The 23,441-nt window shown below is 28.2% G+C and overlaps 4 protein-coding genes across 7 annotated transcripts; 2 read left to right on the top strand and 2 right to left on the bottom strand.

Moving 5' to 3' along the window:
• Positions 1 to 39: 39 nt before the first annotated feature.
• Positions 40 to 6,679, bottom strand: LOC132941493 (acetyl-coenzyme A transporter 1-like). Its single transcript, XM_061009579.1, has 9 exons — positions 6,381 to 6,679; positions 6,130 to 6,256; positions 3,607 to 3,766; positions 3,382 to 3,536; positions 2,832 to 3,022; positions 2,258 to 2,442; positions 1,730 to 1,856; positions 1,036 to 1,251; positions 40 to 537 (listed from the first exon to the last, which is right to left on the bottom strand). Exons 1-9 carry the CDS (start codon positions 6,585 to 6,587, stop codon positions 352 to 354), a joined length of 1,554 nt encoding a protein of 517 aa, XP_060865562.1. The 5' UTR covers positions 6,588 to 6,679; the 3' UTR covers positions 40 to 351.
• A 1,713-nt stretch (positions 6,680 to 8,392) lies between these two features.
• LOC132941494 (uncharacterized) lies at positions 8,393 to 10,339 on the top strand. The gene is made up of 3 exons (XM_061009580.1): positions 8,393 to 8,551; positions 9,630 to 9,717; positions 9,887 to 10,339. Exons 1-3 carry the CDS (start codon positions 8,531 to 8,533, stop codon positions 10,234 to 10,236), a joined length of 459 nt encoding a protein of 152 aa, XP_060865563.1. The 5' UTR covers positions 8,393 to 8,530; the 3' UTR covers positions 10,237 to 10,339.
• Positions 10,340 to 12,177: 1,838 nt separating this feature from the next.
• On the top strand, positions 12,178 to 14,562 carry LOC132941453 (zinc finger protein 511). Of its 4 annotated transcripts, none has more exons than XR_009664167.1 (5): positions 12,178 to 12,490; positions 12,553 to 12,757; positions 12,821 to 12,936; positions 13,019 to 13,173; positions 14,016 to 14,557. XR_009664167.1 is itself a non-coding variant. In XM_061009514.1 (4 exons), exons 1-4 carry the CDS (start codon positions 12,339 to 12,341, stop codon positions 13,104 to 13,106), a joined length of 561 nt encoding a protein of 186 aa, XP_060865497.1. In that variant the 5' UTR covers positions 12,179 to 12,338; the 3' UTR covers positions 13,107 to 14,562. The 4 variants fall into 4 exon arrangements, 1 of the variants encoding a protein (XP_060865497.1); XR_009664166.1 differs by having other exon boundaries at positions 12,179 to 12,490; positions 13,019 to 14,215; positions 14,300 to 14,562; XR_009664165.1 differs by having other exon boundaries at positions 12,179 to 12,490; positions 13,019 to 14,240; positions 14,300 to 14,562.
• A 1,980-nt stretch (positions 14,563 to 16,542) lies between these two features.
• On the bottom strand, positions 16,543 to 17,621 carry LOC132941454 (mitochondrial import receptor subunit TOM22 homolog). Its single transcript, XM_061009515.1, has 4 exons — positions 17,357 to 17,621; positions 17,171 to 17,276; positions 16,986 to 17,113; positions 16,543 to 16,907 (listed from the first exon to the last, which is right to left on the bottom strand). The coding sequence occupies exons 1-4, from the start codon at positions 17,492 to 17,494 to the stop codon at positions 16,845 to 16,847; spliced, it is 435 nt and encodes a 144-aa protein (XP_060865498.1). The 5' UTR covers positions 17,495 to 17,621; the 3' UTR covers positions 16,543 to 16,844.
• Positions 17,622 to 23,441: the final 5,820 nt, after the last annotated feature.

Here is a 23,441-nt window from a genome sequence, read left to right as displayed (position 1 = left end):
TTTAACAGAGTAAAATAAATAAATTATTAATTAAAAAAAAACATGAGATCAATATTTATTATTTAATATACTAAAGCTAACTTATTGATTTTATATGAATACAATTTATTCGGTTTTTTCCTCGAAAAAGTTATTAATTAAATAATAATATTATCAAGTTAACCTAACATTAACAGTTAACAATAGTAGATTTCATTTTTACTAAATTTAATTTAATTAAATAATTATACTTAATAAAAAACATAACAAAGTATAATTATTTTAGTCGCATTTATCTATATAGTAGGCAATTAAATTAATTATCATGATTATACAATATACAGTCATAGGTAGTAATGTAGTATATTACATTTAGATATTCTCTGCAATCGGTGGTTTAATATTCACCATCCAATGAGAAGATCCTTTCGTTTGAAGTTTCCTAATAATATTCTTAAAAAAACCATACCAAGCAAATCCAAATGTAACACTTAGAAGTGTTCCTAAGTAGAAGCCATCTACTGTTGTAACACAATCACCTCCGATAGTTTCACATTCCTAAAAAATTTAAAACACAATAAACATTTTAATTAGTTATAAATTATCTACTATGAGCAGTAATATATAACATATATTATTATATTATATACTGTGTTTAATATTATTATTTGATATTTATTTATAATATGTGAATTAAATATTGAAATTAATCTAAAAATATGTTCATTATTATCACTTTTTGAAGGATATAGATACTATATAATATATATCAAAACTACGTATTGATATAGGTACTTAAAGTTTTTTTTCTATAAGATTAACAAAACAACTTAAATTATGAACTTATGTTTTTAGTTCAATATTTGAAAACCAAACCAAATAAAAGGTAAAGTTATAATATAGTAGCTACTAGCTACCTACTCTAATAATTTAAACAAACTCAAAGTTATACTTTTCACAGTTCCAATATATAACCATTCAAGTCAATACAAATTAATAAATTAAATTATAATATATTATGTGTGTAAATTTAATAGTCGTATAATATTGTCTTACGTTTTTATAATCTAATGTAGAACAGTAATTATCAGAATCGAATGAACATTTTTTAAATGTCAATAAATCAATTACTCCAAGTGCCACTGTGGACGTCCATGTAGCTCCCAAATTTGTCACTGTGTTTAAAAATGTTATGTAAGTACCGCCGAAACGAGGGTCACTTATCCGAGAGAAAAAAGATAACACAGCAACAAACATGATGTAAGATAGGATCTACAAAACAAAAGATAAATAAAAAATATTTTGCTGCTAAATTTAAACTTAATAATATTATAATATAATTGTACAGTTTTATTAAATCACGAGCACAAGTAAAATTAAGTTGTGTAATTGGTTAAAAAAAGATTCATCCTTTTTGGATTTTCTAAGAAATTATTTCATGAAGTACGTACAAAACTGGGAAAATAATTTTCATTTCTAAACTGAATTCACTATATATTTTTGGTAGATCGGTAGAATGTAAATCAGAACTCCCTGAGAGTGAAAAAAAATTATTAAGCTGTATTTTTTAAGAGTCCATAACACTTAGAAACAACAGGAATATCAAAACAATTAAATTTAAATATAAGATAAGGTTTAAAAAATCACGTTATTTATTTCAATTTTAATAACTGGTATCGTGATATTAATTATTATGACCAAGTCATTTAAGTGAGTGTATAAATTATTTATAAGCATGTTGTTTACTTACCTCGTCTACAAATAATATTAATATTAAAGTAGCATAGTAATACATCGGAATATTTATGACCCCATCTTGCATTATCAACTTTGGAGTAAAATAAACCAACAAGATAAATGTTGAGCTCCAGATTAATCTGAAATGCATTCAAATATTACAGTGTTACTATACACTTAAAGATTAAGAAACGTGAATGCTAAAGATTTGTGTAAGCAAATTTTAGTGTTAAAAGGTATCAAATGTTAAAGTTAAATTCATAACAATGTCAATAAATTGAAATTGAACCAAAGGGCACAATATTCAAATCAATTGAAATAATTAGAATTGCAGCCAGGTGGCATGCGATGATTAAATATAAATACAGCTTATTTGAATATGAACCGTACCTACAATAAGCGGTATATATCTATATAGTATATATGTACCAATCCAGTATTTTGCGAAACAATAAATCGTACAGTTGGTACGTTATTTTTTTTATGAAAATTGTCACTAGTTTTATTAGTTTAATAATTTTAATATTTTGAATTTATTTACTTTATGGCTGTAGATTTTAAATATATGCTCATTGGTTTTGGTCCGGAAGTGTACTTTGCTGTTACTAGTGGTATAAGTATTCTCACCACGAATATAGCTGTGTTAATAACAGTAATGTCGGCTATTGATACACCAGCATCAACGAGTTCCAAGTACGTCACAGTATCCGTCACAGAAAATCCAACCTTGATGTATATAATTCAAATTAATACAATCGCGATAGCTGTCCGTGTGTAAGTATACGTATTTTATTACAACTACTTAAAAAATTACAACTTGATTATTCCAATTTCCTATACATTTATAATCATATCCATACATAATATTGAAATGAGTATTTAATAGAAAATATTTATATATACACACATTTAAATATTATAAAACTACAGTTTAAATTTTCGGATGTTCAACGATTAGGAAATATATTATAGGTTATCTTCTCCAAAATTAAACTCGTATAACATTTACAATGTAAATTTATTCCTATAAATTTTTACAATAGAAAAATGGTCCACAAACGAGAGTGCCATAGAAATAGAAAATGTAGTAAATCCTTAAACATAATAATATTTACCTTTGCTGTTAGTAATGCTATTGCCAATATCCGGATACTAGGTAGCTTTATAATATCGCATAGTAGCGTATAGTTTTGAACGACGTTGAGTTTCACATAATCAACCTCTAATCTACAATCTTTTTCTTTTTTGAATATGGCAATTAACGTTGTAACACAGATGAATATCAGGCCCCAAACGTATAGTATACCTAGATAATAAATTAAATTAGTTTATAGTGGAAATCAAGTAGGTACCTATTTAAAATATATTTTAAAAATATGACAACAATTTCAAATAATATACACATTACGAGTTTAAAATTAAAAGCACTTGTATACATATTCATCAAAAAATCTATTTTATATCATCTATATTTCAAGGATTTGAAAAAAAAATATTGAGACTAATTTTTAGTAATTAAAATAATAATGCAATTTTAGACATAAAATATATGTTACTTAATTCCTAAATCCTTCTGGAGTCTGCATAATCATTTTATTTTAAAATTAGTAAATTAATTAGTAAGTAAATGTTGTATCTAATTTCTAAAATGTATCCTATTATTACTTTTCATAGTCATTAATCCTCCTGTAATGGGCGTATCCCGTAAATATTTATTACAGAAGTCTTCAGACGCAAACAATATCGGGAACACGGAACCTAACATCACGCCAATTGCTTGTCCAGTAGTATTGCACGTGGATGCATGACCCACATTATTCCTGTAAAAGACAAAAGTGTATTAAATTAAATTAATAGTTCAAAAGTACCTATATGAAAAATATAACTCACTTTTTTAACATTGTCAGGGCCCAACTGTCTACAACGATATCTTGCGTGGCGGCTAGAAAGTTAGAGATGAAGAACATACACATCAATACCATGATATTTGGGGTTCCCGTGTTAGGTAATAAATCATCAATGTCATTAGCCATATAAAGGAAGCATGTTCCTATTCAACACAAATTATTATAAATACAATTAAATGTACTTAATTGTGGCAGTTATTATATATTCATTATACAATACAAATATTGAAATATATTATATTAATGACTAATATAACATACTATAGTGCCACAACTAGGATTTTTGGTCCCCATTACAAAATAAAAATTAGTTCTAAAATCAAGACAGTAGGACAAGTAAACTTTGAATACATTTTGCTCATAAATGTATTGTATAATATCCAGTTGGCCTTGTTTATACCCTTTGATAATCGTGAAACAATGTATGTATTGCTTGTATAATTATATGAATAATATATATTATACAAGTCCATGTTTTCAGTCAAGTGTACTACAGCGTACGTCATTACGTGTTATCGAATTTAATTTGACAGTAATTACTAATTATTGGTGAATTATTATAAAATTAAAATTAAATCAGTTTTTTTCAGTTGTTACTGAAATATTTTTTTCAAACATCAAATGCAAATCAAATGAAATATATTTTAACTCATAAGGTTTATTTTATTGGTTGTTTTCGTAAATATATTTAGAAGTTAACGTTTAATAAATGTTGCGATTCTGAAAGGTGGTTTGAATTTTGAGATAATATATATATATATACATTACACATACATACGTTTCCAACTGATATATGTTAAATATGCTGGCTGTGAGTTTAATTATTTTGCATATCGCTGAATTTCATCCTGAATTAAAATTAAGTGAGACACACATTTAAATTCAAGATAGAACCATTCTCAATACTGCATTTTTCGAATATATTAGATGTTAGTCCATAAATGTATAAAACTTTTTTTTATATTATAAAAAACACAATATTATATATTTATGATTTGGGAAAAATGATTATAGGTACCTAGGTATCTATTTTTTTTATTATACTTTTTAGATTTGATTGAATAGAGATCTAATATTGTTTTATTATTTATTGGTATCATATAATATACTTTACATCATAGGCGGACCCAGAGTTTTACATTTGAGTGTGCCCGGCCTTTTTTTCTACTTGTTTCTTTATAATACAGAACTGAAACTATAGACAAATTAACCCCAATATGAATTTTTTTTAGCTCATAAATGTCCTCCATAGGACGGTATATAAAATAAACTAAAGTTAATAATATATTTTAAGTATCCGACCATTGTACTCTAACCAATTATACTATGTATAACCTATTGTATAACATAATATGTATCTATATGGCTATTGGCTGATACAATAATATACAATATTACTATGGGTAATAATATGTAAGTAGGCAATACTTATGATAATTTATTGTTTAATCTTATAATATATTAATTTATAAATTATTATTTTATATTTATTACTAAATAAACTGAAACAACACTAGAATAATGTATTTATGATACAAATTTATTTTATTAACTTATATTTTATAATAACAATCGCCTTTGAAATGGCACAAAACTTTTAAATTCTTCTATAACCTTCAGCAGCTTCAACATTGACCGTTAATTCCTGTTCGACATAGAGGTTGTTACTTGTTTTACACAAAGTTAACGATACTATAAATTATGGTGTCTGTGAGTTGTTCGAATCACGACATCACGTTAAATGAAATACCAAACTTGAAACTACCAAAGTATTATTTCTTAACCATCGATATCAGCGCGGTGTCGGTTTCTGAGAAAAGGCAATATTTTTTCGCTGAAAATAAAATAGTTATCACCGCCTGGCGCCCACTACTATAATTATATCGAAGTTTTCGTGTCAAAACATTGAATATAATTTAAGAAATAATGATAGTCGATAAACAAATACGTTGAAGTGATTTGAAGTCTAAACATCCAGGCTTCATTAACAATGTAAAATAACAATTGGTAAAAATACATGCAATTATTATTTTAGAGAATTATTCTGAACACTTGAAGTTTTACTAATAAAAAACTGAAATTCAATTAATGTGTATGTATGTTATTAAATATTATTAATTTTTTTTTACATTAGGGTGTGCCAAGGCACACCCTGTAGTTCCGCCTATGCTTTACATAACGTATCTGTAAGTTGATTTTATTAAGTTAATTTTTGATGTTTAGTGCATACAAATGCATGTGCATACTGATGTTTTTTTAGTGCATTAGATTCACAGCCCTGCTTGTATTATATAAATCAAATGACATTAATGATTAATGTCTTTCGACCCAGCTTAGTACGAATATATTATTACCTATATAAGCACCAAATAAGAACGGACGAAAAACTATTACTCTAAAAATTTAAATATTTAATTGTTTTATGTTTTATTAATATACCTACTTCTGTCAATTGAACTATGTTCGTTTATCGTAAAAGCGTTATGAAGAAAATTAAATGTGTTACCCATTAAGTATTGTACTGGAATGAGCCAAGATTTTCGCCTTCCAATTCTTTGTATGTAGAGTGCGTCCACTAAAGGCGCCCATAACAGTTTTAAGCTAAATGGCCATGCGGCTAAACTAAATAGAGCCTGAAAAAAAAATACAATATTCTCATGATATTATATAGTATAATATTGACGTACGATTTCTTGGAACCAATAGCAAATCTAATATACCATCGATGATTTGGATTTTATTGTATTGATTATTTACCTGATCCTGGTAGGATACATCATTCTGGCTTTGCAAAAGTATCGGTATAGCTGAAGTAAGACCCAAAGGAAAACCTTGCATAGTGTACAATAATAACAGCAGGGAAAAATTCAACCAATCTCCTTTAAGATTTGGCTTGGAAGAATTTGAATCGTACACAACTGCAGACTTTTCCTTTTCATTTCCGTCTATATTTGACGATGGCATTTTTAAACACCATTAAACGCGAGTTTCTTTCTAAACAGTGTAAAACATAGTTGCACTAATCGCTACAGTTTACATACTAAAGACGGAATGAATTGAAGTCTTTTGATTGCTATTATATCATAATTTGATGACCTATAGTATAATCTTAATTGCAGTAATTGATTCGCATACAAATAATGTCGCATAATTAATGTATATTATTAAAACTAATCTAAATGTGCTTGTGTATTAATGCGCTAAATACAAAATTGGAAGTATATTTTAGAGATACGAAATACATCATTTCTAAATTAAAATTTTAATTCAATTAATAAACACTGAATTTAATAATATTATGAGACTGCATGCAGATTCTCAGTAGCAGGATAATGTTTTATTTTTTATTTAAGAGAGTATCTTTAATCCATTTCTACAGATATAAAAAACATTATGCAAATTGGATATTAATATATTATGTAATATTAAATGCAATAACAAGCGAATAATCTATCCTGTGATAAAAACGTACCGGCTTGTATATTATAATATACTCCCTAAGTCATAAATATATAAATATATTCGTGAGTATTTAAGTTAAATATTTTAATTCACATTATTATGTTTTTAGATTATTATTGAAGCAATATAATTTTTGTAAAGAAAACATTTGAATTGTAACCTAATGATTTGAAACATGTATAACTTTTAAATAAATATAATTATCAAATAAATAAATAACTTTTAAAATTATTTTTGATTAAAAAATGTAAATTGTAATTTTTAATAAATTCCTATTTGGCCAATAGGTATTATCAATATTATTTTGGTTCTAATATACCTATTGGCTAATGGCTATTACACAGTATTAAATATTAATACAGGTCATATTAATTTTAAAGACTAAACTCTACTAAAAACAATAAGAGGAGCTTTTAGTGGCATACAAGTAAGATATCTTAAACTTTTTTAAGGTTGGTTACAATCCCCTCCTTTATTAAGCAATAAACATTAAATAATTTTGAGAAAAATTAGTGATGAAGGTAGTGGCGTATTTATGGGTGGCTAGAGGGATTGCATCCCTCCCCAAAATGTCAGAAAAATTTAAAAAAAGTTTCAACATTCTGTTGTACGCAAATTGTAACCGTATATTATAATATTGTAATTTGTAAGAAGCATACAAATACGTAATTTGCAAGCATACTAAATTTTTGATAGTTAAAATCCTGCTGCAATAACCTATAGCCATATAAACTTACCTACTAATATTGATTTTTAAGCCTTTTAAGCCATCGAATAGTTAAACAAGTGATCAACACGTTCTACGGTGACAGCTAATAGCAACGTCACTTTTTGGATAATATTTAATTATTTCTACATTATGATAATATATTAATTTGTACCTATAATATAATGTTATGCGGCAGTGTGCAGTGTCCACATGTGCAGTGGGTGTGAAATAATAAGTATAAGTCATCATGTCCGGCAACGCCTAATTTTGTGTCTGTGCGTTTTATTATTATCATTATTTTATTTCATTGCTTAAAAATTGTTGATTTTATTTTAAGTGCGGTTGGTTAGCCCTCCTCTAGTCTTCCTTCCACACAATCAAGGTCCAAGGCCACTGTCACCTCGAATCGCCGTTTAGTAGTGCACTCTCCACTGATCGGTATGTATAAATAACAAATAAGTAATCAGTTTAGGTTCCTATATAATAATGTACAATTTACTCGATCTGGATTTTGTCCTTACGACCGGGCAACGCCCTGTATGTTTGGTAGGGGCCGGAATACCCACCCCTCAGATTACAGTGGTTAGGTAGGTACCAGCTGTTTATATATAAGGACTGTGGTACCCACAATTGGCATCACACTACATCCACTCAAATCTCAAGTACATACATTGACCACAGGTTGAAGTTTGCAGATCCGTTGTAGACAACGCATTAAGAAACCAACAAAAACGAAATGGCTTCTTTCAAGTATCTGGTGAGTGACTTTAACTACATAATATCGCGGCTATTAGATGTTATTTTTCTATAGTTACAATGTACGACTTAATGGTTTTCGATCGATCTTTAAAAGTGCAAATGCCCAAATAAGTTATACTGATGTAATATTTTTGAAAAAATTCTTGACTTTTTTAAGACTATCGATATAAATGAATAATATAATTTCGCCTTAACGAATGGCGAACGTTTTCAATCAAGCAGCGTATAAACGAGTGGAGGCCTTCAAATACAATTAAAAATTATATACCTATGAAATATATTTTAATAATATTTATAACCGTTATTCAATGTTTTCCGAACATGTTTAACCATTAGTCATTATCTATACGCAAAATTTCATTTTAATAAGCTTTCTGGGGTGTTTCCTGTTTACGATAATAATTATTAATTACTCTGTAATTAATCTGTATTAAATAATAAATTCCTATATTTCATGATTGCTATTATTTTAATGATGAGGCCATAAGCCATAAGAGTATACGATAATATGATATCGTTAAAAATACGATACAATTTATAGGTAGTTGCCGAATAACCGTCGACAATTTTTCAAAACGTGGTACATATCTGATTTGAATCAACCAGCTTCTGATATCGCGTGTAAAGGAAAACATCAATATATTATTATACGCGTGCTGCGATATATTTTTCGTATTTTTTTGTTTTTTATGAATTCTTAGGTACACGGCTACACTGTACCGCTTATATCATAATAAAAACGATAAATTTATAATTTTTTATTGAGTTTGTATTAGTTTTAAATGTTAAGCGTTAAGCCACTGAGGCATATACCTATTACCTACACACACACAAAAGGTAGCAACGACTTTCAAGCCGTGCACAATGAATAATATATTTTACATTTTTATTGTATTGTGCAGATTGTGAATTTAAAATTTAATATTATTAATAGGTACTGAAAAATAAAATAAAAATTATTCCGATTCGTGGTTAGAATTCTACACAGCACACAGTATATTTTATTTATGACATCAAATCAGAATTATATGCAAATTGCAAATGCAATATTATTATAATGGTTTTCCGCCCTACAGATATTCATCGCCTTGGCCGTGTACTCCGTTGCCGCCGAAGAAGGAGTAAGAGCAAAGAAACACGCCTACATCGCTGCTGCCCCAGCTCGTGAGTTCCAATAAATGATATAAATAAATTTCACACGATAACGCACTTATAGCCTATTATTATCCATATAGATAATATATGAAATCCCGTCCAAATCAAAATTAATTGAAAATCCGATTTCGACCTATAGGTATATAACAGTGACGTTAAAAATTTTTTTTGTCCACAGCGGTTTTGGGATACTCAGCCTCAGCCCCAGGATCGTTTTCATACGCATACTCTGATTACACCAGCTACCCGTATAACTACCCAGTAGCAGCAGCTGCATACCACGTACCCGCTGCATACCCAGCAGCAGCACACCCGGTAACAGCTTATGCCGCCGCCGCATACCCGAGCTACCTGCACGAAGATGACGGCAAATACTGGCCCGGCAAATACGAAAAGTCTTACATCCCAGCCTACAAGGCCGGATACCCAAGCTACCCGGAGGATGACGGCAAATACTGGCCCGGCAAATACGAAAAGTCTTACATCCCAGCCTACAAGGCCGGATATCCGGTCGCCTACCACTACTGAACGCTCCTATACCTGCACAATGGTTCTCAACCTTCCTTTAACAGACTCGTAGTTTTTTGATTTGACTTTTAACAATAAAAACGTGATATTAATTTTGCCATCAGTTGATTTTGTTGTTATTTATCTTCCTATCCTGGTTGTGACATATACAGATTATTTACAATATAAATATGTGATATTATTACACCAATTTACGGTTTATGTTTGTATACTAATATTATAGTGTATATCTGTGGTTTGTATGCACTAGGCACAGGGGCGCCGTTTCAGTTTTTTAAACAATCAAAGAGGCCAATTTTTCCCACCACCAGGCCAATCGTTAAAAAAACGTTTATCGTGTTTTCACTGTAGAATTTGTATCATCAATAACATACTTAGCTTGCACACATTACATAATATATAAAATTAACAAATTAAATATAAAACTACGCACTAAAAATGTTAAATGTGTTATTGTGAACGTAAATGATGTTTGTAAGTCAGAGTGCCCGTGTGGCGTCCTCTTAAGCATTGTCATAAAGCATAATTTATAAACAATGTAAAATTATTTCAAGTTAAAACTTTATGATTTAAAATAATTCAATATGCCTCAATCAATAATTACATTTTTTTAAAAATAATTTTCAAAAATTTTAATACAACATTCAACATAATATTATACAAATATTCTAATACCAACTGGTTGTTTGTTTTGAATTTATTTTGTTTATTGAGCTTTTTAAGCCCGGCGACTAAGGTCATTAGCTTGTTTGTAAGGTTATGTAGTAGGGGTTGGAACGGTAGGTTTTTAACACGTGTGTGTTTGTTTGGCAGAATTTCGATTGGGCTCCCGTAAGTTTCTGCTATGCCCGGTCGGGGGATGGTTGTTTATTATACACGCGTTTAATATGTTAAAGTACCTACATAAAACGCAAAATATCTTCCAAAAATATGGAATATAAGAAAAAATAAACCGTATATGCCGTCGATTTTCCAACTGAATTATACCAGAGGTATCTTAATTGTTTTCCTAGTGGTTGAAGTTAGAGAAGTTATTAAATTATATTTATATTTCAACCATTAGTAGTATTATTTACTCTACGATTTCAACCTTAGACCTATTAACTAATGGACAGCGCTTAGAGAGAGGTCAGGGGTACGATATAGAGTAAAAGAGGAGGGGAAATACAGTATTAGTTTCATAGGTCTATGATTACCCCACTTTATGTTCTTTCTTCTTTCTTCTTTCTTTCACTTATACGATTCCCGTACATTGATGGCAGGGCGGAGTGGAATGCGGCAATGCGCTGTTATAGGTCTATGGTTTCATTATTTCAATCATGGTCCATGATAATATTGTTTTGTGGTGGTACTAGAAGTCTAGAAAGATATTTCCATTATTCTTTGTTTGTTACGAGACTGTCTTAAATGTAATAGTCTATCTTAAATCAGTTAAATCGTGCTTGTAAGTTGTAAAGTAAAGTTGCAACTTGCAAATGCATGTAAACATTAGCAAATCAGTATGACCAGACAGAAAAAATTTTACATTTTTGTTATATACATGGATTCACTGATATTCCAACAAACTAAACAGATTTTTGAGAGCTCAGCGCTCAGCTTCCTTCTGGTTATTCTGTGGTACTAGTTCTGTGGTGCACAACCACTGGCTGCTAGCATAGAATGCTGCATAATTGCTGCCGGCTAGACTTATTTTGAGGTTAAAAACAATATTTATATGGAATTCGGGGTTATTTTTATGGACTATATTATTATATTATTTTCGAAGGTTATTTTAAACTTGTATAATACTATAATGCCATAACCTTAAAAAAAGTCTCAGTGCAATGCTCAATTATTAATTGTACAGCGGCCAAATTTTGAAATGGATTTGCCTCACTAAGCGGAATGCTGATAATGTATAGTTGTCCAACCTTATCTTCTAAGACCGTGGTTGTAGATAACCCGATAACCGTGATAATATTGTATATTTTCAATTTTGTTAAATTATTGTTTATGCTATGAAAAAAAAAACACCGGTTTTTAATATTATTGTAATTTGTATTTTCTAATAATTAATAATATAAGAAATAACTAATATCGCTGTACTTCTAATCATATAAATTATGACGAGCATGGAGAAACTTCAACTATTACTTGCTCGTGGCACAGGGCATAAGAATTTAGTCGATGACCTTTTCAAAACAGTTGACGATTCGTTAAAAGTTTATAGACGAGTAGGAGTTTTTGAAATTATTGATCAATCCGATGAACAAAGGTAAACAATTTTATTCTATTGCATAGAATTTTAAATTTGGGAATAACTAAAATAACTTTCAGATGCACTGATAATTTTCAATGCAATGTAGATGGTTGTACTTCAAGTTTCACATCAATGGCTGATTACGATTCACATTATAATTCAAATCATCGTTACACTTGCATTTACTGTCGTAAACTATTACAATCTGCACATCTCTTGGATTTACATTTGAGCGAAACACATGATAACTTTTTTAAAGTCTCCTCTGTTAAAAAACCAATGGTATTACTTAAAAGTATTAATATTTAATTAAAATATTTTGATTTTTTTTATATTAAATTCTAGTTCAAATGTTTCATTGAAACATGTCAAACACAGTTTTGGAATTCCGAAGAACGAAATATTCACTGTAGAGAAATTCATAATATGTCAAAGGGTTTCTTGCAGCATTATGGAAATAAGTAATAATACAAATAATTATTTATTTATTTATTTTATATAATTACTGTCAAACTAAAATATATTTTTATTTTTGTACTTTAGAAAAAATCAGAAAAATAACAAGAAAATTAAATATACTGCACCACCAAATTTAGAATCAATGGTAGAATCAAGCATGGTTATAAATTAATTTAAAAAAAAGTTAATTTACTAACAATGTATAGACAACAGTCTATTTAAATCTTTTGGAAAACTAAGTATGAATTACTGTCTGAAATCAACTAAATCACTTAAAATATTGTTTTATGGGTTATTACATTATACCTACTAATTACTAATCAATAAATTAAGTAAATGATTTGAACAAATTGTTATTATATTTTACTCCAGTGTTAACCTGGCACACCAATAGCCCCTAGAACATTTTTTAAGAGGCTCCATACTTAAAAAAGTATAATAGCCTTGAAAAAACTAATCAAAATATAATCTATTTATTTTATTTTAAACATAAATCAATCAATTTTGTAAACATTTTTTATTTTATTATTGTGCTTTGTTGCCCGTAAAAAATGAAATAATTTAATAAATTGTGATTGTTCAACTCCTTTTGGGGTTAACTTGCTGCAGTAAGTGTAACTCAACATTAGATTTGATGCATGCTTACACCTGATTGCCCGATTAACCAATGGCAACCAATTATAAACAACAATTTCTACTGTAAATCTCAAAATACCCGTTTGAGCTTCTCCCTGGACCAACAGGGTCCAATTGTGAATTTAAATCATCCCGAGAAACACTCAAACACACAAAACATTTCATAATAATCCGTTCATCTGTTTAGGAATGCATTAAGGACAAACGGGCAGACAAAAATTAATTTTTATATATATAGATATAAAATAAAATAGTAGGAAAGTATAATAAAAACTTTTTCTTACAAAAACTCATTTATTATAGGTGTTAAATAAAATAAGATTAAGTGTATAATATTGGTATCATGAAGAATAAAACAATTAATTATCCTCATATTTGTTTTTGTTTCAACCAATTTTTGACTCTCAGTTATCACATATTTTTCTACAAACATTAATGATTTTAGGTGACATGCCGTTTAATGAGCTACCTTGCCTGTATGCTCTACCGTAGATTACGATCTACTAATGGTTACGGGACTCTAGTTGTATGCACTCTACCATGTGATTACAATGATTGTATTTAATGTACATACTCAATGCCTCAAAAGATAGAAGGTTTGTGGAGGACTATGAAGGCTAAAAATCATAAAAAAAAATATGTGTGGTACAACTCTATATTTGCTTCCAAAGTATAATATCATATACTAATAGAATTTTATACATTTATAAATATAATTAATTATTACAGGTATCTTATTGAAACAAGATGAAAAGGAATCAATAAAAAGGACTCATGTTATGCCTTATTATAGGGAACATGGCATTAATATTTTAATTTTTTGTTTTAAATTATTAAATATATTTTAAAAGAACAACATTTTATAGTGTATATTTGTAACTTGTACATGATATATAACAAGACAACGACAATAGCACTGTTGCTAATATATTATATTACCTACTTATTTATAATAACTTTTAGTATTATTTATCTCGTCATTAAAATTGCTTTTACATAATCTACTTCTTACGAGAATCAGACGTAACTAGGGCGTATATATATAATTTTCTGTTCCAACAAGTTCCACATCTGAATAGTGAAAAAACATTTTCAGCAATGCGTTGATATTATAAGGTCAACTATGTTACCAAATCGATTCTCTAAGTTGTGTTTTATAGATATTGAAAGAGATTTATCAAATGTCTCTAAATAAAGAAGACATTATTTAAAAAAAATGTTTATATTGAGCAGGGGCTTAAACTGTAATGACTAGTGTATTATTATTATTATATTACAAATACAATTTTTTTTAACTTCCACTTATATATTAAGGAAATAAAAAACTTGAATATGTAACCAAAACATTAATGTTCCTCATTCCACTTTTTTATGATTCATATTATGCACACAATAGTACAAAAAAATATTAATTGATAATTTATTAATAAATAATAATAAATGTAATGTGCAAAGGCAACCCCCCCCCACTTAATTTACTTATTATAAAAACGCTAGGCTGGAGTCCCCTCAAATATTAAGGTCTAGTTATGTCTATGATGAGTATATAATATTTGTGTAGACTGACAATAGGATAGAGTAGCCATTTAATGTTAAACAAAATTTTGTTCTACATTTTCAAGTTCAAAAAATACTTGATTACAAGTGGTTTTATAGTTTTTGTATAATCAATAAAGCACATTGCACATTGAATACATGTATGACATTTATCACAATTTATTCCCTTTAGTTATTTAATTATCATCTTAGTCCCTCATTGATATTGTTAATAAATAATAAATCCAGCCAATTATACACCGTTATGTTTTATTGACCTCAAAAACAATGAAACTTTTGGGAAAATGGGATCCAACCTATTTGTTATAAGGATTAAATCAATACTATTTCAAATAGCACCTATAATTGAAAAATATTCACATTTAAATTAATTACAATTTACAGTAATGTGGATACATATGCATCATTACATTTTTAACCCGAGTTATTTTTATTACGTTTTATTGAAGATTCTTCTTTATTAAATCATCTGCATCAAAAATGTAGTCAACCGTAAAAAATTATAAATTTTAGAAAATTAAAAAATAAACAGGGTGAAAATGTCAAGTATCTACTGTTATTCGTTTTTGAATTGCAACAAAATAAAATAATCGTTCAATGATAATTCTTTAATATATAGCTACAAATCCAATGTCAACAAATTTTAACTTCAAATGCTCATAAAAAATTTGTTGAACTTTTTTTTTTGTTCAAGGTAGGCAAAGGTATGAGGAATCTTGTGTACAATTTACAAATCTTGGATATAAATAGAAAATTGTGTATGAATTTCTAACTCAAAATACTTTTAAAATGTTTATGATTTTATTCTAATACTTCAGACGCCAAGAAAATATTTATAGATACTTGTTTAATGAACTTTTGAAAATAGAAACTATAGGTACCTAAACAAATTTTTATGATTTTCTGGTGATGCAAGTACTACCTACATTTGCACCACCCAATTTACGTCATTGCCTGTACCAAAGACAGTAGACCTTAGACGACAATTATTTTATAAATTTCAAAGCCTCTTACACAAACATGACTTAAGGCCACGGCTAGTCCGATGCTGTTTCACTTATACAATTCCTTTTCCATGAGTACATGAGAAAATGAATGGTGAAATGGCTCAATGGTAAATGGTAAGTAATTCAACGTGTTGTTAAACTCATACCTGCTTCTTGTAAAAATGATTGCGTTTATAAAGTATTCCAACGTTTTAAAATTGTACACATATGTAAAAATGATAAGTAAGCTTGTGATAATTGAAAAATGTACTTTTACAAAACTGTTTAATTAACTTACACAAAATCTTATAGAATTATATAATAGAGCTGCCTGTAAACAATAGCAATGAGAAAAAAAAATCATTATTGTATGTAAAAACGCGATAAAATTAATTATTTCTGTAAGTTGAAAGGAATTAAATCTTCAAATAATAATATACATTTTTATTAATACAAACTTGTTAAATTAGTTGTGACATACATATAGGACTACTCAAACACGTTTAAATAACATAATTATCTGATATTCAGATTTGTAAACAAGTTTCATAATAAATATTATTTTTAAGTGTCTTTATTATATTTTTAAATTAAATTCACTTATCCCTAGTAAAAAAAAAAGTAATAAAAATAAAATTCCAAGTCTACGTGAATTTAATACAAAAATTTATTTCAGCCAAATAATAAACTAAGGTAGATAGGTTAAAAATATAATATACGACGAAAATATATTAATTGGGCAACATAGTAGTTCCACCACCCAAGTTGCCAGCACTACCAGGACCAAGAAGAAGCTAAAACGAAACAAAAATTGTATTATTGAACTTAAAAATATACTTCTTTAGTAATAAATATGTAATTAAAACACTTACTTGTTTTGAATGATTTTTCTGCGCTTCTTCCATTTGTATGCGTTCAGTTTCAAATAATACAGGCATAAGTAACAGAGCCGCTGTTGTTGAGACGTACCATGTGGAAGTGCACGCAAAAAAGTAAGTTTCTGTAAATTGTTTTGAATTAGTCGGCGGTTTGTGGTGAGTGAGGACTAATATCTTACCTAAGATGACTTTACCAGTGGTATTAACTATCTTTTTGGTGCTGTTCCTTAGAGAATCTGGAAACATCTCAGTCAGCGCCCATAGACGTTCACCCAAAGTTTCATCCTGCACATGGTAAAAAATATGTATTAAAGAGTGCTGGTATAAAACAATGTTGATTATATAATATAAATGTATCAACGAACTTCTTCATCGTCATCAAAGTTTTCACTCGTTGGCGTTAGATCCTTATTGCTGTCGGTCATCGATTCCATGCCGCTGTCTGTGCTCCAAGGTTGAACCTTGTCCGAATCCGACAATTCTAAGTCCTCCGCAGTGGTCATTAGATTAACACGACCGGTAGCAGTGTCAATTAGTGTAGGAGGAGCGAAGTGAAAATGTGTGGAAATGGAAAAGGATTATGATGTATTGCACAGTAATTGTGGCACACTACGGCCATTCACTATTCAGTATTCAGGCACCGCGGCGTGATAACCTTATCAAATAAACACTCAATTTAGGCTCTTATCAGCTGTTCCTGACTAGTGTAGCTTTCTCTATTCTCCTTGAGAACACGACCGAGATGAATTCGCGCGGGTTATTACATTGTATTTTGTGATTTAAACAAATCAACAAACAGTATAACAATTTAAATAATAATTATTCTTGTATAATTTGTGAGAATACACACTGTATGACGTTAAATATATTTTAATCATGTAATGTAATATTGATATGTAATAGTTGTATAAAATTAAAAATTAAAAAGTATTACATAACAGCTCAAAACAAATCAAAATATTTTGAATATTTTATGGTGTATAGCAAATGCTAAGATAAATGTTTAGTGAAAATGTCATGTAATTTGGGCTGAGTTTGCAGCGTCCACAATTATAGTTGTTAAAGTTTTCACTTTTTACGGAAAATTAAATGAGAGTTTCGGTGTGGCTCACCTAAACATTTTTGTACTATTAGACATTTAACTTGAAATTCAGAGTGAAATTTATACGTCACTACTTTAGGTTATTCAATCACCGATAGTTTATAGTTGCTGAAAATCGTTGAGTGGTACTGTGGTAGTAATTACACACAGACACGCTTAAGATCTTTCGCAGACAAATGTTCGTATAACTGTAGAGTACATATTATATGTCTACCAGGCTACCTAATATTTTAAAGCGGCTTTGCTTATTCGAAAAATATTTTTAAAAAACTTTAAGCCCACCAAAATGATCAGGTTTGGGATCAATAAAACTATTTTTATTAAATTATTCTTTTATATCAATTAGGTACAATTTTCCTAATTACCTATATTACATTCTTTTATTTAGATCCCTGTATTCGAGTTATGGTCAAGTATCTACATAACTTATAATTCGTATTGTAATTTAATCACCAAAGAATTATAACTTCCCCAACACTGTGTCGGCGGGAGAATAAATTAGAATATATATTGTATATAAACATGTGGACTAGTTTGTATGGTTAAATTTGGCATGCGAACAACAACTGAAATAGAAAGCCAGAATAGGTACAATGCAGATCACAAAGATTTCAGTAGAACATACGATTCATCAGTAGACCGTATAGGTACTGAGTATATTATATAAGTTCTATGGATTTATCACAATATGATAAGTTAATATATTTTATATCATCTATGGCAATTGCCAATAAAATTGTCGACATTCGTCGTCAACGATTAACAATTCTAATAATTTCAGTGAACCAAAAAAAATAATAAGCTATCAATATAGACGGACAGTTCGTTGAGCTGTATATATTATAATGTAAGTTATAACACGAACTCGAACATTTCGTTATATTCACGTTATTTTCATAAAATATTTTGATATTTTCAACTTTCATTTCGGAGTGAGATGAATATGTATGCGAAGATAGCTGTTTCTTCGGCTGTTTCACCGCAAGAATCGATGTTTACGCGTAAGTTTATTTTCATATTATTAATAATTTTAAATTTACATTTACTTTTTAGACTTAAATTAAATATTTATTGCCACGGACAATCTGTTAACTGGGTGACGTAGAAGCATTTATACGTTTACACCCAAAATCGCAATGTACCTACCTATAAAATACGGGTGCTCGAACAGTCTAAACCCGTCTTCGCTTCTCTATGCCAATAACTATTAAACTCATCATTGAATAATTATTCAGAGGTCGTTTGGGGATAAATACCAAAAGTATAAAATATGTAAATGAAATTAAGAATCATTAAAAAACATTTTGTGAAAGGAACAAGATTAGGTAATGCTAATATTAATATTAACAAATAGATACAAATGCTGGATATTTTAATAACTTTTAACTACATTCAGTATATATAGTTTCTGATTGATGTACCTATAGCCTATATGTAGGTAACTTATATAAAATGATTATTCATGAAAAAAAATCTTCACAATTTATTTAATGTAAGGATTCTCATAAATTTATCTTACAGCAGCCTAAAAAAACCAAAAATACATTTGTACAACATTTATGCATTACATCTACAAATTTTTAGTTCCCTATTATGGTGTAGGTACCTACTAATACGAACAATAAATTATTATTGGAAAACACAATTTCGTATATTACTATATACTAAATACCTATACAATGAAACTAAAAATAAACAAATTATTACATGCTGAGTGCCTATAGACTATAGTATATAATATTATATGAATAGCAAATCTTTATTACGAATACTTATCGTTTACACACACAAAAACATAATTAAAAAAATTAAAAAACACACATTATTGTAAAATACTTACAGTCATCGATCCGCTCAGAAACTAAAATCTAAAATATATCCGATACAATTAATATTCCGGGTTAATACGAGTGTTGGGTAGTCTAGAAAAAACATAGCTTGATTGATTTTTGATTCATGCAATGACTTATTATGTTATGTATAATGAAAATATATTACAGATAAGCTAGAATAGATTAAAAAAAAAAATTAAATACAATTAAATATAAGTAATTTTTTTTTACTAATATTACTATTTTTATTACGTATGATCCTAGGTATAACTTCAGTTATAGACAACAACACTTGCCAATAAGGAATATCTGACAAACCGTATCCGCTCAAAATCGTTTTTTGTATACAAATATACAATATAATGATATTATATGATTGAATTTAAATTTAAAACCATCCATTACAGTCACTCACTTCTAAGTTCTAACATACTGTACAGCAGAGCGACTTCCACTTTTTTTTAATTGATTACCCTTTTAGATTCTGAGTGGAATGATGAATGTATTGATTTTACAATGATGTGTGTTTTTTTATTTTTGTGTCAGTCATCACCTTTTAGGACAGTAAAAATGATTAGATTTTCTTCAACAGTATCTTTTCTGATAGGAAAGTGAATCTAGTTGGTACTTTAGGGCTCAAAAGTAAAAACTTAAGTAAAAACTTAACAGTAGTTTTCAATAACACCTTGAAAAACAAAAGAAAAATTAAGGAACAACAGGAATTTTTACGCAAAATCTATTTTGGTTTTTGGTGTACCTAATATCATAGGCTGACTGACCGTCTTCGCTCAGAATCGTTTTTCATATACAATGATACTATATCATTGAATTCAAATTTAACATCATCCATTACAGTGCCCACTTGTAACTTACTGTACAGCAGAGCAACATCCACTTACCCACTTTTTTTTTTATATTTTGTTGTACATATACTACTAAACTGTTTCAAATTCAAATATTTTAATAGTTAATTTAAATAGCTAAGTACTAGTTATTTTAAGCATATTATATTAAATTTGCGTTAGGAATATCTATTTTCTTATGAAATCTTTTCAGTTATTTTAAATTAAATTTCCATTTCATATTTTAATGATGGCTTATAAATATATTAATATTGTATATAAATATAATAGTTAACTATATACTAATAAGAATTACTCTGTACATCAAACATACAGTGTCTATATACTCGTATATAATTATACGAAGTGTATATAGGTACCTACTACAGGTGTAAAATATAATTTAAAAATTAAAACTACATTTTTTTCGGACGTAGAGCCGAAAATATCGCACAACCCCAGTCCGTACGTGAAATGCGTTGGTCAAAGTCTATGCTCTGGTCTACATAATATTATAATAATTCATAAATGTATATTATATAATATATATACGCACACATACCGCTTATACAGGCAGAGCCGTGCCGTTAAGCTTTGGCGCCTAGGGCAAAATTAAAAATATTCGCTCCCCATTTTATTTATCATTATTTCATTCCTATTTAATAGATTTTTTTTTTTTAAAACGTTTTTTGAACATTGATTTGACAAAAAACTAAAGCTGATTGCAATAGTAATTATTAAACAAAATAGTTAGGTATAAAATAATTAAAAACTAATACAAATCACAAATTACATAGTACATATTATATTTACAAACGGATCATAATATACGTATCATATATGGTAAATGGACATTTCCCCCATTTTTAATTAATATTAATATAAATATTGTTAGTCAGTAATTAACTTAATATGTATACTAATATTATTAATAAAATAAAATTAATATAATTAATCTTTATATTAATAAAATCTTAATATTAGTAAAATCCTAATGTTAGTAAAATCCTAATATTAATACAGTCCTAATATTAATAAAATACGCTGTAGCCCGATAAAAATCAGTTCTTCTGCACATCTCTTACTGGACAGAGTATAGAGAAGAATATATTTCTTAGAAAATTTACAATTAGTAGTTTATTTATTACTAATAACACAGTTTGAAATAACAACAAAAAAAAAATCTAGTAAAATATATTTGTAATTTGTTTAACCCGTTAAATGTTAATCGTTATTAGTTTATCATAATATATTAATATATAAATTACAACAAAATCATAATACAAAATATAAATAAATAAAATATATGATAATATGAAATTATTTTACGTTGAGTCGTCGCAGACCCAGAGAATATAATATTATAATATATTATATTTAGTTTGTTGTATGAAGTAGCATAGCCAGGGTAGTTTTGGGGTGTTTGAACCCACACCCAACTGACTAATGTTTTGTGCTAATTTTATTATACTGTTTATAGAAACATTAAGAATGCAACGATTTCTACATCCAATTATTTAGTATTTTTATTCGTATTTTGCTATGTCACGATACCAATATATTATATGATAATAATATATCAACACTATAATAATTATTCTATTTGATATTCAGTTTTATTATTTACTTATATTATTTATTTTATTAGAAATACCCACTAACATTATGTACAAAGTACAAAGTACTATTTCCCACGGATGTACTATTTACATTAAAATAATCTTTTATCATAATATGAATTATCAGTACATTATACATATTTACATTATTATATATTTGAAATGTCAAGCAAATAATCTTATTAAACATTAAATTATAAGGGTTACCATATTTTATTTAGCAAAAACCGGGACAAACTTTTTTTCAATTTTTTTTTTTTTTATTGATTTCTGATTATACAATATAATTTTTAATACACATTATATAGATAATAATATTTGCCGCTTTAAAAATTAAAGAATACATAATAAAATACACAATTTTTAATCTGTGTCCGATGTGTTCTCCGTCGGTATAAAAGTTTGTGTTGTTTGATACTTGGCTGAACTATGTACTTTTTGAAGCAATGTTTTGTTGGCAAATATTGACTCATAAAATTGACAACAAGACATGTTATCAAAACTTGTTTTAATTATTAACGAAGCCTCAACGGTGGTTGTATCCAATTTATTTCGCGATTTTGCCCATGTGCTTTTCATTAATGAAAATACACGTTCCATTGCTGCATTTGGACCAGGTAATGAGAAAAAAAATTCAACAACTATTAATAGAAAATCAAATTCTATATTAAGTTCTATAAAATGTTTAAATGCTGATAACCAACGTTCTTCGAGTGATATGTTATTCCATTCTTCACTTTGTTCTTTGAAATATTTTTCGAACATTTTAAATTGATCAAAAAAATTATTTTCGTCAATACAAATCGTATTACAAGTTGTAGTTAAAAATCGTATTGAATTCTTTGCAATACTCCATGTGACAATTGTTTTTGAAGAGAGTCACCCATAACAAGTATTTTAATCCGGAATTATGATTGTTCGATTCAGACCAATTGTAAATGTAATTATAGCAGAATTTTATTTCATAAAAACGATCACATTTACTGTCAAAATCTCGTTTAGTTATGTGTCCTTCTTCTTCAATCGCTACCAATAAGTTTTCAACTTCAGTTGTC

Source organism: Metopolophium dirhodum, chromosome 3, assembly GCF_019925205.1.
Source record: "Metopolophium dirhodum isolate CAU chromosome 3, ASM1992520v1, whole genome shotgun sequence".
NCBI classification, from domain to species: domain Eukaryota; kingdom Metazoa; phylum Arthropoda; class Insecta; order Hemiptera; family Aphididae; genus Metopolophium; species Metopolophium dirhodum.
This window is presented reverse-complemented; position numbering and strand designations above follow the sequence as displayed.

Bases quoted from the DNA above. Each gene is read 5' to 3' on its own strand.
- LOC132941493 (XM_061009579.1), bottom strand. From the start codon at position 6,587: ATGCCATCGTCAAATATAGACGGAAATGAAAAGGAAAAGTCTGCAGTT. The intron at 6,257-6,380 runs GTAAATAATCAA...TTTTTTTTTCAG, and splicing joins ATGTATCCTACCAGGATCAG to GCTCTATTTAGTTTAGCCGC. The intron at 1,252-1,729 runs GTAAGTAAACAA...TTTGTTTTGTAG, and splicing joins TAATATTATTTGTAGACGAG to ATCCTATCTTACATCATGTT.
- LOC132941494 (XM_061009580.1), top strand. From the start codon at position 8,531: ATGGCTTCTTTCAAGTATCTG. The intron at 8,552-9,629 runs GTGAGTGACTTT...TCCGCCCTACAG, and splicing joins TGGCTTCTTTCAAGTATCTG to ATATTCATCGCCTTGGCCGT. The intron at 9,718-9,886 runs GTGAGTTCCAAT...TTTTGTCCACAG, and splicing joins CATCGCTGCTGCCCCAGCTC to CGGTTTTGGGATACTCAGCC.
- LOC132941453 (XM_061009514.1), top strand. From the start codon at position 12,339: ATGACGAGCATGGAGAAACTTCAACTATTACTTGCTCGTGGCACAGGG. The intron at 12,491-12,552 runs GTAAACAATTTT...AATAACTTTCAG, and splicing joins GATCAATCCGATGAACAAAG to ATGCACTGATAATTTTCAAT. The intron at 12,937-13,018 runs GTAATAATACAA...TTTGTACTTTAG, and splicing joins TTGCAGCATTATGGAAATAA to AAAAAATCAGAAAAATAACA.
- LOC132941454 (XM_061009515.1), bottom strand. From the start codon at position 17,494: ATGACCACTGCGGAGGACTTAGAATTGTCGGATTCGGACAAGGTTCAA. The intron at 17,114-17,170 runs GTAAGATATTAG...AACAATTTACAG, and splicing joins CACTGGTAAAGTCATCTTAG to AAACTTACTTTTTTGCGTGC. The intron at 16,908-16,985 runs GTAAGTGTTTTA...GTTTCGTTTTAG, and splicing joins AGAAAAATCATTCAAAACAA to CTTCTTCTTGGTCCTGGTAG.